Source organism: Macrobrachium rosenbergii, chromosome 41, assembly GCF_040412425.1.
Source record: "Macrobrachium rosenbergii isolate ZJJX-2024 chromosome 41, ASM4041242v1, whole genome shotgun sequence".
NCBI classification, from domain to species: Eukaryota; Metazoa; Arthropoda; class Malacostraca; order Decapoda; family Palaemonidae; genus Macrobrachium; species Macrobrachium rosenbergii.
The window spans coordinates 58423824-58446259 of record NC_089781.1 but is presented as its reverse complement, the minus strand read 5'-3'; the positions used below and the strand labels follow the sequence as shown (position 1 = coordinate 58446259).

Here is a 22436-nt window from a genome sequence, read left to right as displayed (position 1 = left end):
TATCTGAAGCTTGCTCTCTCATACAGTTAACTATGAAAGAACTACAGGTCTTGAGAACAGATGAAGGTGTCTCTTATATCTTTGACAAGACTAAGATTTTTTCTGCTGCATATGAGATTGATACAAACTTGAAAGACGCCAGTCAAGTAGACAGACCCAGAAGGACCCAAAAGATCTCATCCAAGTTAAAATACTTTTTAACTGATTCAACTGTAGGAATGAGTGAGGACAATACAAGTCTTGCTCTTGAGGTATTGTTCAAAAGAATCTATTTTGACATATTAGAGAGATTTCTCTCTGTGATGGATAATATATTCACTCATAATATGCCACTGATAGCAGCGATAGCCATATTTTATCTATGTAAAATTGTATCTGTTACTTATTCATTTGTGCCTGTTTACGTTGTACGCGTCAGAACATTATTGTGTCCATTCTTCTAATTTTATTTTTACATGTTATTTTGTATTTTACCTGTCCTGTTTCACATTGAGAAGCCCTGTTTCACATTGAGAACAATTGACCTCGGGTCACCTGTATCCTATAGTATGTCCTTGTATGATGTCCGCTCGCCGCTTTATAAGCGGCCTGCTCTCTCAATAAACTAGCAGTACATGTCCACCTGCTCTCTTTTTAGCACCTCTCACCCATGCACTTGACTGTAATTCTAGCTACTTTTTATATGAAAGGAAACTGTCTACCATAGTAGAGTTTTATAAGGATATACACATAGATGAAATCCTTCTAAATGCCCAAATTTCTGGAGCAAAGAGTCACTTTCTAACTTAAAATGAGAAGCCTAAGAATTTGTTTGAATTGTATGATGAACTTAAACTATTAGAATGCGCCTACTCAGAAATTCTTAAAATTGTTAAAATTCTCATCGCCCATCCAGTAACTACTGCCAGCAATGAACGACTGTTTTCAGTGCTTAGTTTAGTTAAAACGTATTTACGAACTACCATGAAAAATGAGCGCTTGAATGACTTGCTTCTCATGGCCGCAGAAAAGGAGCTTGTTAAAAATCCTGACTATGACATACTGGTCAATAATTTAGCAAAATTAAGATCAAGGCGGTATCCACTAATGCAGTAGATAATATCTAAAATGCATGAAACATATGTTTATTTTAAAATTTCCTTAGCGGAACCTTGTTAAAATTATGCACCATTTTATCTCTACACATTTTCCCCAAGCTTAAGATCTTCCTGTTCACATCATCTTTTCTTGTTTTCCTGAATGACCTTTGTGTAGGTAGTGAGCTATATATAATGCAACATGTTGAATAAACGCAAATATTCTAGGACCAATGCTGTGGTTCATAACTTGATTTGTTTAGAAATTTCCACTACCTTTTCATCTTTATCTATTATCTCAAAATCTGATGTCGTTACAGAATTTTTTAAGAAATAAAAATTCTTAAAATTTCCTTAAGTGGCTTCAAATTGCTCCTATTTTGTTGATATTTCTAAAAATTTTCTCGGGGGGCCGTGCAGCGGGCCCCGGACCCCCAGCTGGTTAGGCTCGCTTCGCTCGCCACCCTCCCCTTTCAGGAGAGGCGGGGCGTTGGGGGGGGGGCGGCTTAAATAAACTTTTGTCCCACCCCAAGGAAAAATGAAATGACGCCCCTGTGACCTATTACTCCAAATTCCAGTAAAGTTGCAATGCTATGCTCCCTTGGGGACGTATTTGGCAACCATAAAGTGTCAGAACTCAAGTCAGGTGACACTGCCTTTTTGTGCAAAACCAGGTAAACGTAGGATTATACATATTAATGCAGAAATGTCCAGTTTAATCTTTATCTATTATTGCATTTCTTTTTCTTTTTTTATCACTTATTATTCAAATGTTAGGAATTCAGATACTGGTCTATGCTGGTTTATACAACTTCAATTTTTGTGCTAGATACTGACCAAACCAAAAACAATAACAACTCAGGGTTCAAGAGAACAAAATTAGATGACAATAATGACAATAACATCAAAGCTGAAATTGGAGAAACAACATACAAAATACACTTGCAGGTACTTATATCAGTCTTCTTTAGAAACGGTTGTTTTACAATAAATTAAATGATTGCCATCAAGAACTAAAGACTGTAGCTTCAGAGTCTCAGGACAACATAGAGATCTTAACCTTTTGGGTGGAACGTTCATATCACCAAATAAAGCATATTTTGTTTTGACTAGAAAAATTTATTAAAATGGCATTTCAGTAATTTATAAAAGGAAAAACAATAAAAGAAAACAAATTCTGATATGTGAACGCTAAAGGTTCATAAAGCATAAAAACAGCTTAGCAAAGTATTTTCGAGAGAGCAAATAAATTGACAGGGGACACCAATGTACCTGTGGGCAGTTTCAATGCACCGACATAAAGATTTGTAGTCAACCTCCGAAATTCTCTCACCATTCTTGAGTTTGGTTTCCACAGTCATTGCCTTCTTTACTTCTTGCTCTATTTTCTGCACAGTGTCCCTCCATATTTCTTCCTTGTCTGGTAAACTTATCTCTCCGCTTGAACATTGAAGTACTTTCGAACGACAGCTTAAACAAACTTCCACTTTGTCTGTAGCCACTTGCCTGCATTCAATGCACCTGAATTTGGGAAGGTGATCATAAGTAGGCCACTGATGTTCACAAGCAGTGCAATTGCAGTCTATGTGGTATTTTGACAGGATGGCCCTTCTCATCGGTAAGGATCGTCGTGAGAAGTCGGTTGTATAGGTTCCAGTCACCTCTTCACCAGCCTGAATGGGTCTCCTTGCAACCAGTATCAGGTCTCTGCCACACATATAGCGAGTGGTCGACTGGTAGCATGAATGGTTGACCAGACTCGCCGTGAGAAACAGTCCTGACCCAATCTGCTTACTCGCCTACTCAGTTGACGGCATCCATAATGAAAAAAAAAAAAAAAACGGTGATTGGACGTTAATACAGATAACACTTCATTTGCTTTCTGCAGCAGCAGGATTTCTCTTGCTGCTGCTATTTTTCTTCATTTGTTCGCAAATTTTTTCTCTAAAAGAAGAACGTCCTCTCACAACATCATTTTTTTTCTCTATTTCAAATACAGTGGTATGCTAAAATAGTTTAATATCCTGTACTTCTTCTATGTTATCACGTTTTTAAATAAGCTGACTTCTGTGCTGCCAAATTTATCTAACGATGAAGGAACAAAATGAGTGAAACATAAAAAAACTTGAATGCAACGGAATGCTATAATAACCCAGATATCATACATTATAAGACTGCAATACTTTTGAATAGCGATGTGATTTTTGCAAGTTCTAGATAACCCGTTATATATATATATATATATATATATATATATATATATATATATATATATATATATATATATGCAGTATATATATATATATATATATATATATATATATATATATATATATATATATATATATATATATATATATATATATGCGTGTGTGTGTGTGTGTGCGTGTATGAAAATAATCAAAACGCCAAAGGATTACCCACCTTATTCTGATCTGAAATTGTAAACTGGTTACTGTGTATCATTAATATATGCGACAAAAGCACAGCTCCCGTAGTTATGAAGTCACTACGACAAATGTATTCCAGAGGCTCACCATCGTCGGAAATAAAGAATCTCCCACTCATTTCAAGCAATTTAGTAAATGCGTAAGCATATTTGCATTGCCTGAGAAGGAATTCAGGTGAAAATTTCTCTTTGTTGGTACACAAATGACGAACAGCTTGGTATGAGGAGGAACTGTATACGCCCTCCTTACTGAAACCTCGAAGCTGCTGTGGCTGCTCGTGCTCCTCTACCTGAAGCTTTTTGAAAACATCGGTCACGCGACTGTAAGTGAAGCTCTTGAGCATCTTGTGGGGATAATAAGTAGATGGTACATTCATGTCTACCAGCGTAGAGAGAATCTTACATTCGATCCAGTGTTCATTTGAAAGGCCAGTTTGTCTACATAATTCACTACAAAATACAACCTGAAAATTAGAAATGGAAATTCAGTATAACAGTATGCATTTGCTTCAGCAAAAAAAAAGTCCATCTAAAGAAGTATGTCATGACAATGGAAATCCAGTAATAGAATCAGAAAATGGTACAGAAGCATGTAGAGGTTGTACATCCGCGAACCAACAAAGGGTAACAACAATTCATAAGCCTGAATGCCCGTGATCCACAGTAGGTAAAATAGACTGATTTGTTGGCAATGTTGATGGATTTCCGCAAGAAAAGAGGAACGATGTTTGTTTTGATTACTGGAGACAGAAGACTTTTTGAAATGCTGCGGTAAACACTCCCGTTTACTTGACACCGTCAACTTGGAAGTCATGAAGGATCATCGTTATGTCATGGGATTTCACGAAGAAACATTTTCTTTATGGTAATCATCATTCAAGCCATTAACGAAAATTTTACCGCATTCTGAAGTCTCAGGAGAATTCATTGTTTCACCTGTGACCACCCACTCTACTTGGTACCACCTTGACGTGGTTGGGGGGTTCATTATATATTCCCTTCTTTGGGAGTGGAAGTTGGTCAAGGTTTCTAACCATGAAAACAGAACAACAAAATTCAGCCTTAAAGTTGGAAAACTACTTATTAAAAAGACATCCAACAACAGAAATGTCATTCAGACAAATAAAAGAAAGGACGTGGCTTATAGAAGCCACAACAAAAAACCAATCTGAAGGCTATTTGTCCATAAGAAGTATTAATAATATAAATGTAATTACAAAAAAATGACACTGTGAACAGCATTCAGGGTATTATTGTACTTCTTGAAAATAATAACGAACCGGTCGAGAAGAATATGCTGGTGGACTCTCTTAAAATGAGATATCCTAAAGTCCAAGATTGTGAGGTATACAGCATATAATACCAAGTAAACAGAATAATAAAACATTAAGAATTGCAAAAATAAAATTTGAAGGTCAAGAGCTACCTCAAAAAAAAAAAAAAAAAAAAAAAAAAAAAAAATTTGGGGGGTGCGCAAATTGAGAACTGAGACCTTACGTTCCAAAACTACTACAATGTCAAAATTGTAGTAAATATGGGCACACGAAGAAAAACTGACGAAGTGAACCTATATGTGCTTATTGTGGCTCTGACAAATATGCCACACAATGGAAATGTAGTAGGCCAAAGTTTGTAAACTGTGGGCAAGATCATCACTCAAGGTCCAAAGATGTATGTACTATGTATATTCAATACAGAATTGGAAATCTTACAGGAAAGGACTGGGATGTCTATAAAGAAGCTAAATTGGAACCGAAAGTGAGAGGAATTCAAGATCCGTCTAAGAAGCATACATATTCTTCAGTAACAAGAACCAGTAATGAAACAGAAACGCTCACAGATAGAAGTAACGGAGCATAGAAAAAAAAATCTCAGGAAGAAAATGCCTTACAAATAAAAACTAAACTGATAATGAATAAAGAAGCACGTACAAATGATATGAATAATATTTTATCAAATTCATTTGAAGTTTTAATGCAAATAGCACAAGAAAATGCTGCTACAGAAGTAGCAGAGAGAAAGTTGTGGTGGACCAGAAATTAAAGATAAAAAGAGACCTTTAGAGAGAACACCACCCAAAACGAAGCAACCAATTATTATTAAAGAAACATCGGTAAACCAAAGACAAAGGACATGAAGAAAGAACAAAAACAAAAACAAGCCAAGAATATACCTTAATCTCCTAAGATAATAGAGAAACCTATGGATGCAGAAATCCAAAATACCAAAGAAGTGGAAGATAACAATGATTATGTCAAGGGAGAAGAGATTACTCCATCATCAATATTTGGAATAACAAGAACAAATGAAACAAGAAATATACATGGTAACACATTTTGCCGTAATGATTGTTTCATTGAATTATGCAATCATAACAAAAACATAACAAAAGATGGTTTAACAAATATTATAAGAAATTTTATGAAATATAGGAAAAACGAAACAACTGATTTGAGCACCCATGAAAAAGGTTGCATGTGCATTGAGCACTTAATATATTATAAAGAAAAACAAATGAACATCGTGAGTAAATTATTGGAAAAAAAATCCAAGTTGATAATACAAAAATAAGAAAGCAAAACTCGACCGCTATAACATAATATTTTCAATAGCCATATTATACAATGGAACGTAAATGGTCTATACAGACCAGATTACACCTAGGAGAAATACAACGATTACTAAAAGAATCTGAACCAAAGATATTGTGTTTACAACAAGTCAACAAAACAATATCAACAATAGGTAAATATACCTTAGAATCAACATCACGAGAGGAAGAAGGAAATTTAGGTACAGCCATATATGTATATAACAAAGTAGTTTATGACAAAGTGTAAACATCGCTGACTTGCAAATATCAGGTATTAAAATCCGAATAAAAAGCGATAATTATGTAATTATAATTTATACAACCAACCTAATAAAAATCACGACATTGACAAACTTAAAGAATTACTTAACAATGCCGAGGAACCTACATTAATAGTAGGTGATTTTAATGCAAACAACTCAATATGGGACTGTAATTGTTCATGCTCAAATAGAGCAGGACGTAAAGTAGAAGAATTTATGGATTCAAATGGCATGTGCTGTATAAACGATGATGAATAACATTTTCCTCAGTAGACTCTGTGTACCTCAAGTATAGTAGACAGATTAGATTGGAATATATTTGATGACGTGTATACCAGCCATCATTTCCCAATGTTAATTTCCTTATTAAAAATGATCCTGCAAAGCAGTCCCTCACTATAACATTTATAAAGCAGGTTTGGAGCGATATGAAATGCACACTAAGAATATCCCAATATTTGAATATTTAAATGACCATAGTGAAACTAATAAATTTCTTGTTGATTTCTTTAAAAATGCTGCTGATAAAGCAATACCAAAATCAAAACCTCATCCAACAAAACACAAAGTTCCTGGTGGTCTGATAAGCTATCAGAATTAACAAAAATAAAACACTCAATAGGGAGATGACTAGATAATTTAAATAAAAAATTCAACAAAGTTAATAAAGCATTGCCGATATTAGAAAGAAATTTACAAAAAAAGACTATATTATTATTAGAAATTGATACATTAAAACCTCCCTACAACAAAATATCTACAAAATAAAAAAAGAAGTAATTCAACGGAAGAATCATTTAATGGAAGATATATATATATCAGATCTCTCTAATAATACTCCAGTACAAAAAAATATGGGGAAAAATTCAGGAAATAAATGGTACTCATACTGAACCACCTAGGCATGCCATATTAAAAGATGGGAAAAGAATACTTGATCTGAAAGAAATAAGCAATGTCATAGGAGAAAAGTTAGCAAAAGTAAGCAGTGACAAAGAAAAATAGTATAGGATTAATAACAATAAATTTTGAAACAATAGAAGATACATATAATAGAAAATTTGATATGGAAGAGTTGGAATTTGAACTCTTGAACAGCAATAAATCTGCCACTTAGCATCTTTGGCAAAGTCATACTTATTACAATTTTATAATGACTTTGTGGCTTCGAACTTTATTTCCTGATGAATGGCATAAAGCTATAATTATTCCTATCCTTAAACCTGGAAAGGATCCCAGAAATGTAAACAATTACAGACCAATTTCTTTAACAGGTTGCTTATGCAAATTATTAGAGAAAATGGTAACTGCTTGACTAACATGGCACATTCGAGAAAATAAAATTTTGACTCCCACTCAGTTCGGGTCACAATGTAACAGATCTACCTTGGGTTCTCTGTCTAACTTAGAAGACCACATACAAAGAGGAGTTGAATGAAAACAAATTACTATAGCCGTCTTATTTGACACTGAAAAGGCATATGATACTATATTGAGATATGCAATATTAAAAATGTTACATAAAAACGGCATCCGTGGACATTTACCCAAGTTTACCCAAAACTTTCTGACAAATCATACTTCTCAAGTGAGAACTGATGATGTATTGTTAAGTACATATCCACTTGAAAATGGTGTTTCACAAGGAAGCGTCCTTAGTGGCACAGTTTACTTTGGCAATAAATGATATCAGTAAAAATCTACCTATTGGAATTAAAAGTAACTTGTATATGGATGATTTTGCCATATATTATTCAACATCTCGAATAAAACATGCAGAACGAATCATTAATAAAAGCGTGATAAAAATAGATGAATGGACCTCATCTGTAGGCTTTAAGTTTTCCATAGATAAAACTCAAGCAATCATGTTTTATAAAAATAAAAAGTGGGAAAAGGGTGAAGAAATAGATTTAAAAATCAGAAACCATAGTATACCAATTAGCCAAAAGCAAAATTTTTGGGATTAATATTTGATATTCACCTGAAATGGAAAGCCCACGTAACATACATAAAATCAAAATGTAAAAGAGCATTACACCTAATTAAAAAAACTATCGAACACTACTTGGGGAGCCGATAGACATACTCTTACTGTACTGTACAAAGCAACAGTACTGTCTATCATTGATTATGGAAGCGAAATGTATGGCTCAGCATCAGATATAACGCTGAAAACATTAGACCCAGTTCATAATGAAGGCCTTAGAATATATTCAGGAGCCTTTAGGTCATCACCAATCTCATCTTTACAAATTGAATGTGGTGAATTCCCTCTCTCTCTCTCTCTCTCTCTCTCACAGAGAGCTAGTAACAATGGAGAGTGCTCTGAGAATTTAGACAAATGATTCTCCAACCAAAAAATTATTTGGATTAAGGGATGTATTTATAAACAATCATCCACCTTCTTTCCCAAGACAGAGATAGAAGATTGTTTGAGTTGCCGAATATAAATATACAATTATCTTTAATAGTAAAAATGACCTCCTTGGACAATGGATAAAAATGAGAATTTTTACACATTTAAAATATTTATCAGAGAGTTATATATATACCTCAGAACACCATAGACAACATACAATAGAACATATAATCCGAAAAGGTCCACATCACGCAATATACACTGACGGATCTAAGTCACAATACGGAGTGGGACATGCTGCAGTATCCCAAGACAAAAATAATTAAAGAAGCCTCATTTAATAATTTTCTGATTTATACGACTCCAGAAGCGCTATAGAAGCCATTCAAAGTTGCAATCCAAAAAATAATATTGTACAACAAATTAAGTTTTCACTCCATAAGTTGTGTAAAAATGGAAAAAATATTGAATTATGTTGGATCCCTGCCCATGTAAGGGATAAAGGAAATGAAGAGGCTGATAAAGCAGCTAAAGAAGCAGTCCACATGCCAAGAGCAAATGTAAACATCCTTATTAGTGAATATATAAGATGTATAAGAACAATCATTGTAAATAAATGGCAAAATATATGGAATGCAGAACCGAAAATAATAAATTGAAACAGATAAAATCCTATTTTGGAAAATGGAGTTTATCATATCAGAGAGAGACGCACACAAGTAATTCTGACACGTCTTCGCATAGGCCATAATCGTTTGACACATGGACACTTAATGAACAGTCCAAATGGCCCTCCTCCCGAATGCCCAGAGTGCAAAGTGATGTTAACAGTCAAGCACGTATTGTGTGAATGTCCAAAATATCATAACCTGCAGCGATTATAAAATTTTGGAAGTAGATCAGTGATGAAAATTTTCAATAATTCCGATTTTAATGTTCATGAGGAACTGTGATTTAATTAATAAAATATAAAAATAAGTAAATAATAAAAACGAAAACATTTAGAGCGTCTAATGAATTTTAAAACAACAAAATTTTTAAATGTTACTTAACTTACTTTGAATTTTGAGATACCTTTTTAGTGATTATATATGGAAACATAAGTATAAATACTGTATATTTATTGTGTAAGAGATCGTATGCCTTTGTACAGTTTTCTGTTTCATTTTCACTCATCCATCACCTTACCTAATGACCTATTTCGCCCCAGTGCTTGGCCTCTGGCCTGGACCTGGCATTTCATTCAAATCCTTCGGCCCAGCCCTATGAGAACTGATAATCAGCTCAGTGGTCTGGTTAAACTATTTTAATTATAATAATAATAATAACCTCTGAACATCCTGGGCAAGGGAGGGGAGTGAGACAGAGGCGGAGACAGGACAAGCAGTAAGTGGAAAGCTCCTCGTTGTCCAGACCTACGCTGTAGGCTCTGTCCACAGCCAGCACTTCACCTGAAAAAAAGAAAGCCTTATTGATATCTGTGCTTGTAGAACCACAACAGGCAAACGCGTAAAAAGTTTGATCGTCGTCTTATGATTCATTTCACTTTCGCCCTTTTTGCAAAACCACGTGAGGGGAGATAAGTTTTATGTGCGGCTCTGTATTCCCTTAGCTATTATATTGGTCTTAAAGCAAAAGTCGTCTAGATGCATCAAAATGTGAAAACCTTCCTATTCACTCTTTTATTTTTTTATCTGGGGATGTACTTCCCCTCTCTTCTGACGCACTTTCACGATCTAGAATATTATGAAAATAAATAAACTTCCAACAAGAAGACAGTGGAAGTACATATAACGCGGTAATTGACACATACAGACAGACAGATCATTGCACTGAAGCTAGAGTAGAAGAACATTATTTGCTTACTGTATGCACCAACTGTAGACAATATGATGCATTCACATATCAACTGGGCTCGAAGTACTCTAAATGAAAACTCACTATAATTAAGAATTTACTGCTTACTTGTTACAAAACAATCTATCAGTTTACATTGAATCTTATCAAAATGATTATTAGAGGAAATGAGAGATTTCGTTAAATAAACGACAAGTAAACATTTTCTTAACGAAACAAAGGGAACTTAAATTGATTTGATTACCTGGGTAGATATCTCGCTTTGCTATCAAGCCTCTTCCTGACGATGGAGTCAGGGCTACTCTTACTGCACTGCTGAGAGAAGGTGCAGATGTACTTGGTTCTGCAAGGGATGGAGGAGGCCTCGGAGTATACGTCAACAGTGTTTTAAAAGCAGAAATGTGATAATCAGCTCTAGAATCCTCTGATGCTAGCGGTGATTCTGCATTTTCTAGTTTAAGATTCTGACCATCATCATTACCTCCTCTTGTTCTTTCAGTGGTATATTTCAGTCTGTTCATTGTCATTTGACATTCTTCCTTCATAAGAACCAACTTTGTGCACAGTTCTTCTGAACATCCATATCCCAAAGCCAGTTCAATATCGTCTAGAGATTTGTCGTGTAATTTCAAGTCAAATAACATAATTGCTCTCCTGGCAAACCCATTTGCCAAAGCTCGACATTCTCCTTCGGGTGTTCCGCCGTACTTTGCAGGATCTACGTAAGGTGAAATGAAAATGTTATTTTCTTCATTTTGACCAACACATGATGCCAGGTCCTTGTTCAGCCGTGGGTGCGGTGCTATCATTAAACTCATGTTGTACAGAGACAAAGCCATTTCCACTTTTCCCTCCCCATAGAAACGGTCACCAAGAATTTGAAGTTTGTTAGCCTTTTCTTCAGACTTCATCGATGGTACTAAGGTAGAAGGAAAGCTCCCAAGTCTTTCTTCCAGGTCCCAAACGCAGGCAAACATTTCTTCCAGATTTTTCTGACCACCATCAGACGGGCTTTCTATTGAAGTGTATTCACTTATATCGGAAACGTCGAAGGTCTTCATTTTCTATGATTCCCTGTGACCAACAGTTACTTTAATTCCTGTTGAAAAAAAATCATAATGCCATGAATTTAATCAGTATGACTAATCGTAAGGATACAATTTTTAATTTTGGACATACAATCTGGAATAGCTTACTTATTGTGTCAGGTAGATGAATGCAACATCTTTTCTTTTCATTATTATAGTAAAGTATATAGAGCCCTTGAAATAAGAAAATATCACTAGAAGGTGGCAGCTATAAGAGATTTGAAAGTTAAAGAAAATACGAAAAATCAAGTCTCCTCATTTGTTTTATAGTTAAATGAAAGCAAATTTTTCTTAATGTTATAACAACCATTGCAGATGGAAAAACCTTGGCACTAGATAGCTCTGGGAAACAAAACAGACCAAGAAAGAGGAGGGGGAGAGAGAGAACGCGCGCGAGCGAGTAGTGACTACACAAGTGATTAGATTAAGACCAATGTTAATTGTATAATCAATTTTTAAGATACAAAAACGATTGTAAGAAAAACATTCTGCAATCGAATTTATTAGGAAAATATCAGAAACGAACAACGATGTCAGCGTAAAATACTAACTCATTGTAAGGGAATTTGATTACTGTGAATCATACTGTTTCCCCTTCGCCTCAAGCTGAACAGCGTGGATATTATGAATCCCATTTGTTTAGTAATGATTAATTTTAAGGCAGGAAAAAGAAAGGATGAATATGAAGCATTCTGGAGCGCATCATTCAAAATACTTTTTTGATCAGCTGCACTTGGAAATACTGTGCAGTACTTGGCCTAGCTGAATTTAATTCATAAAACTGGATTTAGCATCCGTAATGAACAAAGCCACTGGCCGGAAATTTCTTCCAAGATTATCACCGCAACGGCATTTCCTAGATGGGGAAAAAACAAAGATCACAATAAATCACTCGCCTGTATTTTTCCCGATAAACAACTCGAAGGGGTTGGGGGGGGGGGGAGACGGATCTAAAAAACGCTTGGTTTTCGGGATAGTAGAGCTATTCATACATTACATATATGAATGTGTATGTGACTCTAGAAATATGAATTATTTTCATGCAGTCGGTATGTTAGTGTTCGATTTCACAGACAAAGTGACGTACGCTGACACACAAATATGGTCATGCCCCAAGTCAGATGCCAGGACATCAACCACATTGGCAGAGAAACGTTAGCAACTGCACCACAATAAATGCTCTAAATGGACACAAGTGAATCGGACATGGAAGCCACAAGGAAGTTCATCATTTGCCATCAGGGAGTACGAAGCATACTGTACATAAGTACTGTCTCAGTGGATCTCTCTAGGTCTGTGATTTGAATCCTCTCTAGGGGTAAGGAAAGCTGTGTCAGAAACTGAACAGGTAGTCAATATCGTCACTGTTTCATTGGAAGAGAAATAACAAGGTCATATCCCTTATATGTTGAACAGAGCTGTGGAAATAATTTGTGTGTGCGCGTTATTAATGGTTGTAAGTTTGTGTTGCAGCGAAGGCTAAAGATACATAATTACTTAACGTCCTCGTGCAACAGATTTTGTGTTAAACAACTCCTGCTTCCCAGTCCCAAGAATTTATAACTTTGATGCTAATACTTGCTTGCAGATTAACACTGTGCGAGAGATTTCTGCTGGGAGCCCAAGAGAAGTATTGAATACAAAGCTCTTTACCTCAGTATGCAATACATCTCATTCAATTACTCAATATTTAATTGTATGCAGTAATTTTAATCTAATTTGGATCTAATTTCATTTAGAACTCAATCGCTCATTATTATTCAATTGCATTCATCTAATCAATCATATCAGTAATCGAGTCAGATTATAAATGCTTAGGCTATGCATTTAACCTTCTGTTCACTGTTGCTGTCAGGATCAGTTCCTCTGCTCACTTAATGCACATGCATAGTATTCATTACCCAACCAAGGATCGAGTATATGTTGGCATTATTTTCAACTGTTAATACATTACAATTAAGGTATAACTTAAAGAAGTTCTCACTTTATGTCACTTCCTCGAGTGTTTTAGTATTCCATGGTTGAAGTTAAGATATCATTTGTTATACCTTTTATTGTTTTCAACTGTGTCTCAAATATTAGCTGTCATATTGTTTTCTGATTTGCTTCACTGTGGGTGCGTAATTACTGCGGCACTGCGTTTTCTCTTTCCTGTAAGTTCCTCAAAGCTTTGGCTTAGATATTGTTTCTTGTTTAAAATTCAGAGGACATAGCAGAGAATTTGCCTTTCATTGCTGTCTTCGTTGCATGGACACCCCCACCATGCACCGCTCCGAACAAATAACCTGTTCCCAAATATTGTGAGACTTTTAATTTTGGTTATCGTAAAGTTTTATGGCTAAATTGCTTTGCTTCATGCTTAAAACTTTCTGAAGTTTTTAAGTCAGCCAAATCGACAATTATTCTCATATATAAACCAATGTTTATTCCAAGTCCAGAAGTATTGAATAATTTGATTTCATGGAAATTTAAGTAAAAAGGTTCAAATCTATATGAGTCTTCTATAAAAATATACTTTGCTGAAAAGTTCCCTCAAGGGAAACATGAAACATTTAGCTTAAATCTGAAATCTCAACGAAAAACAGATTCAGTGGGTTTGGATTTTAGGAGCGTATATTTTGCAATTCTCAGCCTTAAGACTGATAACCATGGGGTTTATATCTTCCAGCTCCACATCCGGCATGAATTTTGGATTCCTGGCGTCTTCCTGACTTTCTTTGCCCAAAACAGTGGTAAAACTACGTGAAAAGAGATAGTGTATTGTAGCACCATTGCTTTAGTGTGATGGAGAAGAATGTGGACTGGTGATTTTGCCTGATATGAATGAGTCAAGCGAATCTTAACTCAGTCTTTATAATTGTATCGTTCAAATATTCTTAGATGTCATGCATATACAGAAAGGAGTCTCTTTGGAGAAACTGGATTTGCTGCCTTTCTCAAAACCTCAGTGATACCTCGTCAAGGTATGTTTCCCTGTCCTTGCCATACAAAATGCTTCATTTGTCAGGTTCTTAAATATTGGGAACTAAATGGCTATCCTTACGTCAGTGCATGATTTTTGGGGAGAGTTATTAACGTGAAATTGACTTGCATAGGAAGCCTGTACTGTACGTTCATTTATCAACGAAAATTACCGGATAGTTTTCAATTTCTGCAATTCTTAAAGGAGATATTCCCCACTGTTGGTATTTCTGAAACTGGAGAAGTGTATATTTTGGTTATTTTGCCTCTTACTTTAAACCAGTTACGTAAGCCGAGAAATGTTAGGTCAAAAGTTCAGTAATTGCTGACGTTAGTCACTCGACTGTATTCTTAAAATTACAATTGCTGTAATTGCATGTTGCTAATGTGAATATACCCTCGATCAAGGACTCAACAGGTGTCATCATCGTTAATTCAACAGAGGTTCAAGTAGCTTGAAAATTTTCTGACGAGAAGCAAAAATATGGTTTTACTGTTCGTTTTCAAGTAATTTAGAGAATTATGCCACGCTTGTAAATACGGTGAACTCCCTGCAAGTAGCGGTAATTTCCAAGTCTATGTTAGAGCATCATCTAATTGTAAATAAAAAGTGGCAGGCAGCAAGATACGAAATCGTGTACTTTTGGGGAAAATGTAAGGTTCAATACTTTTAAGCAAAACTTTTTTTTCTTTTTTTTGTATCACCGGCCTTTCGGCAGTCAAAGTAAAGACTCTGTTGTTGGTAATATAAGATTATAACTGGAAAAATATTTAAGATAAATCTGAGAATACTGAAAGGTATCGTTAGACGTTTTTATCTCTTATGTCCATAGGAGGGAACAAGTCAGGCCTTTGGGAGTGAACGTGGAGCGGAAGGGAAGGGTTGCGATGCTTTTGGCGATCGGCACATGAGCTGATTAGATCGTGATTGGTTTTAACATGAATTTGGATGTGAAGTAAAGAACAGAAAGCTTATTAATGACTTAATCCTAATAGCTGTGATGAATTTATCAAAAGCCGCTACCGAATGAGAAAACAACTTGGGTATTTATTCAAAGTCTCAAAAAGATATTCAAGAATATCATACCATGCTTAATTATTCTATATTCTCATGTAATTTTGATGCATAGAAAAGGATTGTTTTATTACAACAGTGGTCTTTGTCGGTATACTAGAAATTTGGTGTGACATTGTGAGCTTTTTAAGACTGCAATACCCTGTTACAAAGTGAAACCTGTGTTATAAACTTTTTGAATTATTAATGGAATTAAGAAAAAAAAAAACTTAATTAGACTCTTAGTTGCCATATATGCAGCCACAGTAAAGCCATATCATGCACAAAAGACGTGGTGTTCTTTGTTCCCAGTCATAAAAATTGGTAGAAGTGTGTAGTTTGCATGTCGATAGTCATGGTAAAATAGAATGTCTCCAAATCAAACATTAGTGCAATATTTTATGATACCCGTAAATATGGTCACCTGCGCAAATAGAAAGAAATTTAGGTTTTTCTCCCCACATGCTTCAGAAATTGGTGACTAACATTAACAGTTCACTTCAGGTTCATTTGTTAGTCCCATACCCATGTCGGTACCAAAATCATTCAAGTCCAGGAGATAATAATTCCACGTAAAACGAAATCTGAAATGACATCAGCTAGAAATGTCCAATTTCTTATCTCATATATATGAATATTCTATCAAACAACCAGGAAGGTATGATTCTGATTTTTTGTGTTGCTAACTGCATTCGATATCTCTGCATATGCACTGGATTTAGTTTATTAAGGGAACACTAACAACCTAATGCTTCTCTTATATTTTCAGAAATATCATCTCAGCACATTTTGCCAAAAAATTGGAACCTGGTGGTCGAAATCACTGTCTAAAGTTGTTTCTAAAGAAAAAGCCATAGTTCAAATCCTGGGTGGCGCAGAAGTGCTTATCTGTTATAATTTCCTTTAGGTTATAGTTCTTCCCAAGGCATGACGAATTCGATGTTAAACGATATCTGTTGCGTGACATCTGTGCATTTAAGAAAACTGCTCGTTTATTGATAATTAAGTAATTAAATAATATATTATATATATACACACATATCTATCTATCTATCTATCTATCTATCACATCTATCATATCTATCTATCTATCTATCTATCTATATATATATATATATATATATATATATATATATATATATATATAATTTTATAATTTTCTTTAAGTTTCCAGTTATTCCCAAGATATGGCGAATTCGATGTTAAGATATTTGATGCTTAACATTTGTTCATATAAGAAATTTGCGTGTTTATTAGTAAATATTTATGTATATATAAACATATATATATTTATTAATATATATATGTATATATAGTGTATATATGTATGTATGTATATATGTAAATATATATATATAAATATATATACATATATATATGTGTATATATATAAATATATATATATATATATATATATATATATATATATATATATATATATATATATATATAATACAACAGTAAATATATTCTTCATAGACTTTTACCTTATAGAGTCGTGAGCAGCAGAAGGCTAGATTTTTATGGTTTCTCAGCTTGTCCTACCAGGCTACTGCCTCATGCCCTTTTTCTAGACCCTAACAGACCCTGGCCCACATTGACAGTTGGATGGAATACGTGGCGACAGGCCAGGAACCATCCCCAGATATGAATGTCTCTTTCATTTTATTTAACAGCGTCCTGTGAAATCTATGGACCCGTTATTAAACAAGTTAACCCTTTAAACTCTTGAGGCTACCTGTACTAGAACACCCACTGCCCACCGTCTCAGTACTTGGACTAGCTCTACGGCCCCACTCAAAGATTTTCGATTATTCGTTGCTTACTTCATAATAGGAATAATTTTTTTCCTTCGTTTAGATCAACATACTAACTTCAGTGGTTCCTACGATTAATTGACTTCCAATTTGAAATGAGTCACCATCCCCATTCCGCCCTTCAATAATTCCAGCTAAATAAATAAAACAAGAAGTACAAGACCTCCATTTCTCAGCGGCCTCTGGCCTAGTTTAGCGCCTATCAGGTGGTAATTTTAATCTCTGCTTTGCCCGCTACCGTCCAGTGTCATCCCCTTAAAACAACGGACATTTAACAATAGCTTAGTCCAGTTTGTATTTGCACACTACATCTGAAATCTTAGATGTATTTAAAATGTGTCCGGCAGAAGGGGATTTAATAGGAATCGACAACAGTGGTGAAAACGAAGTCAGTTTGTTATAACGAGGTTTGGTTTAAATGGTAAACGGCACTTCGTCCGGTTCTGACTCATAACTTAGATATCTGATACGAATTCCTAGAAAATCTAAAAAAAAAATATATTTGAACAGTTAAAATTTACAGTTATTTACAAGAATTTACTAGAATATATAATAAATTATAAGAAATTATTTATTGGTGACTTGTAAAGTATGACTAATATAGAAAGTAAACATATTTGGTAAATCCAGAGAGCTCAATATATCTGTGTGTATGTCGAATGATACAACCAAGGTTAAACAAACACTAATTTCAGCCTGTTATAAAACTCTCACGCTTGGCCATCGCTCAAATACCCCCCAGAAACAGATTCTGTGCATATTAGCTGATCTGCTCGTTTCCACCAGCTATTGCTTACATAAAGAAAAATTAATTTGTGATCATAACATCATTGCAGAATTCATGAAATGTATTGGATTACCTACGCATATTTTCATGCATTCATATTACAATTAGTGGGTTGGCTTTTTCTAAAAACTGATACCCGTAAAAATGAGCATTAGAGAAAGTAAGGCACACATGTTCATATTTTTTTTAACCAATGGAACGTTAATCGATTACCCGTGAAATATGAGAACTTTCGCTTTAGGCAGAGAGTGCTTGGATTTATACACATGACACACATGCGCGCACACACACATACGCAAGCACACAGATGTATATATACATACATACACCACACACACACACATATATATATATATGTGTGTGTGTATATATATATATATATAATATACATCCTGTGTGTGTGTCCTCTCTCTCTCTCTCTCTCTCCCTCAAATTAATATACTCTGTCTGTCTGTCTGTCTCTCTCTCTCTCTCTCTCTCTCTCTCTCTCCAACATTTCCTACCGAGTTGGTAGACCTTGGGCTTGGCAGGGCGGGGACAGAGCAGGGCGTGTGGGGATTAACACTGTTTGTAAACACGTAGATCATATGACGCCTTATCGTTACAAAAACTTTAACTTTCTATTTTTATGGTTATGACAATATTTTTTTTCTATATTTTTGTTTTAGATATGACAAAACTATTATATCAGTGAACACCTCATTAAGGACTTATTTCTGGAAAAAAAGTAATAATTCATTACTAATTTCGTAATTAGCATTTTCCCAAGTAACTGAACGAGCCCATTTAGAATACTGTGCCTGGTATTTTTCTACAAATTGGCTTCAAATTCAACAGTATGAATGCGATATCAGTACATTCATGAAAAATTTTAATCACAGATAAATGAATGAAGAGGGGGAACATATCTGAAGAGGAAAACTTAGAATATTAGAGTTTTATGAAGCAAAACTTGCTAGAGAAAATTCATTCTAACATTTTTCCGTGCATTTGGGAAATTCTAAGCGTTCCTTCGTAAAAAGTATTAAAGTATGTCAACGAAAACTGGACATAAAAACAGAACAACTATTCATCTTTTTCTTGTTACAATTATAAAGAATCTTATCAAACTTTAAGGCAGACAATATTGGACTTTTTAAAAACTTTCGCAGTGCGACTGATCGACTTCCCAAATACCAGCTGATGTAGCAGTTACTCTCATCTCGTAGTGGAAAGTGTTAAACAGGAAAACAATGCCTATCTGCTGATAATACTTCAGCCCAAATCACCGGTGAGTGTGGAAAGTACGCAGGCAACTTAGGTATTCCCCAAAGTTGGGGAATGAAGCCATAATTAGAATTAGAAATGGTGGAAGTGGTCAAGATGCTGTTCTGCCTTAGTCCTCATTAGCTGGCACCTGTAGCGACTCCGGTGGCCGGATCCAATCTAATACAGTACTTGATTCAGAAGAGGTCATAAAATTGACTCATCTGTGTAGTTAGTTAGATTTTCAGTGATCTCATATATTCTTATTGCGATTTATGGTAACGGATTCCATTGGCTTACTTTTGTTTGGACAGCTGCTTTTAAAAACATGACGGCCTCTCTCCAGTTTATGGTACGAAAGCTTCCACTCATATTAGAAAAAAAAATGCCAGTTTATGCCTGATTATGTCCTATTATTATTTGCGAAATTGAGCTACCAGTTTCACCAACTCAACTTTCGTTAAATATTAATTGATGGCATTTTGTAAACACCGGGACCATCTTATTTATTTTTTCATAGTTTTGATATTCGATGGTTTTTGTAGTGAAAGTAAACGGGTTGTCGAATTTAAAGCGTGCAATAGCATGTCGGAATGCTTTTTGCATCTGGGAATTTTACCTTGTTGTTTGAGGGATCTCTATGATGATAACATATGTGCCCCGTATTCTTTCTTCAATACAGCCCTTCGAATATCTCCTGAACTCTGAAAAAAGATTACAACCAATCATGTTCTTTGATGAGATATCACGAAATCATAGGAAATGAATATAAGAAACGGCAAACGCTGACCTCTTATGTATGATAACGGTATAATTTGTCTGTTCTTTTTTGGCCAAAAAAGCTAGGAAGGCCAATTTGCTCCTTATCTCATTCACTTCTCAATTTGATAGGCAGAATCAGCACTAACTCCAGAGGAAATACATGAACGCATCGAGTTATCTGACTAATTGACTTGAGCGTAACCACATTACGTTCTTTCTTTTGACAGAAACTTTTACAGCGAGACCTTACATTAAAAATGTTCGTGATAAAAATTTTGCCTCCCATTAAACATCTAAACATGATTTGATTTAGAAATGCTGACGATATCTTCACGTTCTGGGGCGATATCTGCAAAAATCTCCGTCTGCTTTTAATAATAAAACAGAAAATACTCTTTTTACATTATATAGGAAGCCAATTCTCAATTATTTTTATACTCACTTCCTAAGTTATCGCAATGCCTCGGTAAATATCATGGTTGGCTGCATTTCTTATTATTTTTGGGAGATCGAAGGCTCATATTATACTCGCATCATAATCTTATAAAATTCCCAACACTTCCTTTTTTCTCTGCTAAAGTCTCCTACTACCTTCTGCATCCACCAGTGATCCAGGCGTATTACCCAAATTATTTGGTTATATTTCGTTAATATTGCTTTTATGGGCCTAATACATTTCAGGTATATATATATATATATATATATATATATATATATATATATATATATAACATACTTCTTTTCTTTTTCCTTTCTGGAGGATTTAGCTCCATAAAGGTACAGTCTTCCGAAGTCTTTAAGAATGAAGTTGCCAGCAGACCTAACAAACGTAGGCAATCGCTGCACCTCTCATCTACTGTATAGCATCTAATTTGATATATAAAAATATGATTGCAAAAGGCTACCTTGCAATATGGAAGTTCCTTTGCTAGATTGCATATTATTGATTTTTTCAGTATGTAATCAATAATACAGTAAATTTTCAATTCCTCTCGCGCGCACACACGGACACACACGAATGTATATATATATATATATATATATATATATATATATATATATATATATATATATATATATATGTATATATATATTTATATATATATTATATATGTATACTGTATATATAATATATATATATATATATATATATATATATATATATATATATATATATATATATATATATATATATATATATACATATATATATATATATATATATATATATTTTTCCCCAGTAAGAATGCACACAAAACCTCTAACAAAATGTCAGAGTGGCTATCAAGAACGTGACTATTTGACAAATTTCCTCTCACATAATTGTGAGAATTTGTGACGACCTTTTAGATAAAGTAAGAATACTTGACATCACCCAAAAACAAACAAATAAGTTAAGCCGCCTCTCTGAAATTCTTTCTTTCTATTGATTTTATCAATTGCTTTTATGATGTGAGTGAAATGCATGTAGTACCAATATGATATAGGACAAAGATCTCGACGAATTCATTCACGGATTACAAATTACAAATTGTACGTGGGTAGACATAAGCAGCACATAATGTGATCTCAGATACCCATACCTTACCGGTTGCACGAACTAATATTAGCCCAGATTAAGCTTCTCGCAGTAGCACTAGCAGCCACATTCTCGGAATAAATACACCTGTTATCGAGTAAGTGTCACAGCAGACATTAAAAATAAACGGGATGAAGCTCTTTCTGCGTTTACCTCTTATTGTTAGCTTTCCCCACAATGAATGAATTCTTTCTTGTTAATTTTATGCACTGAGCTGAAGTTAACCTTCCTCACTGATCGGCGACGACACGAAGACTCACCAGAGATCGTCCGTATGGGCCTGTACAAGATTTTCAGTCTATTCTTAGGCACGGATGGTGCGTTTGTGTCCCTGGGGTCAGACGGCACCTACGACTTACTTTGTTTGAGCGGAGGGAGTCTTGACTCTCGACGTTGCTTGGTCTCAAGTTGAGATACGGTGCGGATTCCGAGGCATCACTTCGTGACACGTTAGCTAATTTTGTTTAGAGTAAGAGGCTCATCATAACAGGTGGCATTCATAATTTCGAACAAGTTTATTTTCTGTCAGAATTTTGTAAGGGG

At 34.8% G+C, this 22436-nt stretch overlaps 1 protein-coding gene across 1 annotated transcript; it reads right to left on the bottom strand.

Moving 5' to 3' along the window:
• Positions 1-2174: 2174 nt before the first annotated feature.
• On the bottom strand, positions 2175-22182 carry LOC136826870 (SET and MYND domain-containing protein 4-like). Its single transcript, XM_067084385.1, has 5 exons — positions 22047-22182; positions 10845-11699; positions 10073-10194; positions 3501-3989; positions 2175-2875 (listed from the first exon to the last, which is right to left on the bottom strand). Exons 2-5 carry the CDS (start codon positions 11659-11661, stop codon positions 2276-2278), a joined length of 2028 nt encoding a protein of 675 aa, XP_066940486.1. The 5' UTR covers positions 11662-11699; positions 22047-22182; the 3' UTR covers positions 2175-2275.
• Positions 22183-22436: the final 254 nt, after the last annotated feature.

What these genes read in the sequence shown, in the direction of transcription:
- LOC136826870 (XM_067084385.1), bottom strand. Translation starts at nt 11,661, where the DNA reads ATGAAGACCTTCGACGTTTCCGATATAAGTGAATACACTTCAATAGAA. An exon ending in CTTGCCCAGGATGTTCAGAG is followed by an intron (nt 3,990 to 10,072) that starts GTTATTATTATT and finishes TCTAATTTTCAG; the next exon opens with GTTGTATTTTGTAGTGAATT. An exon ending in CAATTTCAGATCAGAATAAG is followed by an intron (nt 2,876 to 3,500) that starts GTGGGTAATCCT and finishes TCAACTGAGTAG; the next exon opens with GCGAGTAAGCAGATTGGGTC.